A 742-nucleotide genomic window follows, 5' to 3' on the forward strand; every position below is an offset into this window, starting at 1 on the left:
ACGGTTCTGAGGTGGCTGTGGGAAATGCATTAAGACGAGCGATTCATGATGGGTTGGTTGAAAGGGAAGATATTCATGTCACTTCTAAACTTTGGTCAAGTGATCATCATGATCCTGTTACTGCTCTTCAACAAACTCTACAGTAAGCGCGTGCTGACATACATTTTTTTTTCATTTCTGAATGACACATTTTTATATTTAAAAATAATTTAATTTTGAACTTTTCATTTACAGGAGGCTAGGAATGGAATACATAGACATGTATTTAGTGCATTGGCCAGTGGCTTTGAAACCATGGGTGGACTACCCAATTCCCGCAGAAGAAGACTTTGAGGAATTAGACATGGAAAATACTTGGTCCGGTATGGAGAGGTGTTTAGAGATGGGCTTGTGTAGATCCATCGGCGTCAGCAATTTTTCTTCAACAAAAATACAACACCTTCTAGATTTTGCTTGTGTCACTCCTGTTGTCAATCAGGTAGAGCGGACAATAATATTACTAACGGGCTAGACTGTTACATATGAATAAATAATTTAATTTTTGTTTGTAATATTTTCTGATGATGTGTTTTTTGTGGTTGACTATAGGTGGAAATGCATCCAATGTGGAGGCAACGTAAGTTGAGATCAATATGTAGGGAATATGGAATTCATGTAAGTGCATATTCACCTCTTGGTGGTCCTGGAAATGCTTGGGGGACTACTACTGTGGTTGATCATCCAATCATACAATCCATTGCCC

At 38.4% G+C, this 742-nt stretch overlaps 1 protein-coding gene across 1 annotated transcript; it reads left to right on the forward strand.

Moving 5' to 3' along the window:
• Positions 1 to 5: 5 nt before the first annotated feature.
• Positions 6 to 735, forward strand: LOC102592461 (probable NAD(P)H-dependent oxidoreductase 1; the record flags this gene model as incomplete). The annotated part of the gene is made up of 3 exons (XM_006368074.1): positions 6 to 142; positions 235 to 478; positions 589 to 735. Coding segments are annotated over 3 exons (528 nt in total), but the record flags the coding sequence as incomplete, so codon positions are not given.
• Positions 736 to 742: the final 7 nt, after the last annotated feature.

This window comes from Solanum tuberosum, unplaced genomic scaffold (genome assembly GCF_000226075.1).
Source record: "Solanum tuberosum cultivar DM 1-3 516 R44 unplaced genomic scaffold, SolTub_3.0 contig02605, whole genome shotgun sequence".
NCBI lineage: Eukaryota > Viridiplantae > Streptophyta > Magnoliopsida > Solanales > Solanaceae > Solanum > Solanum tuberosum.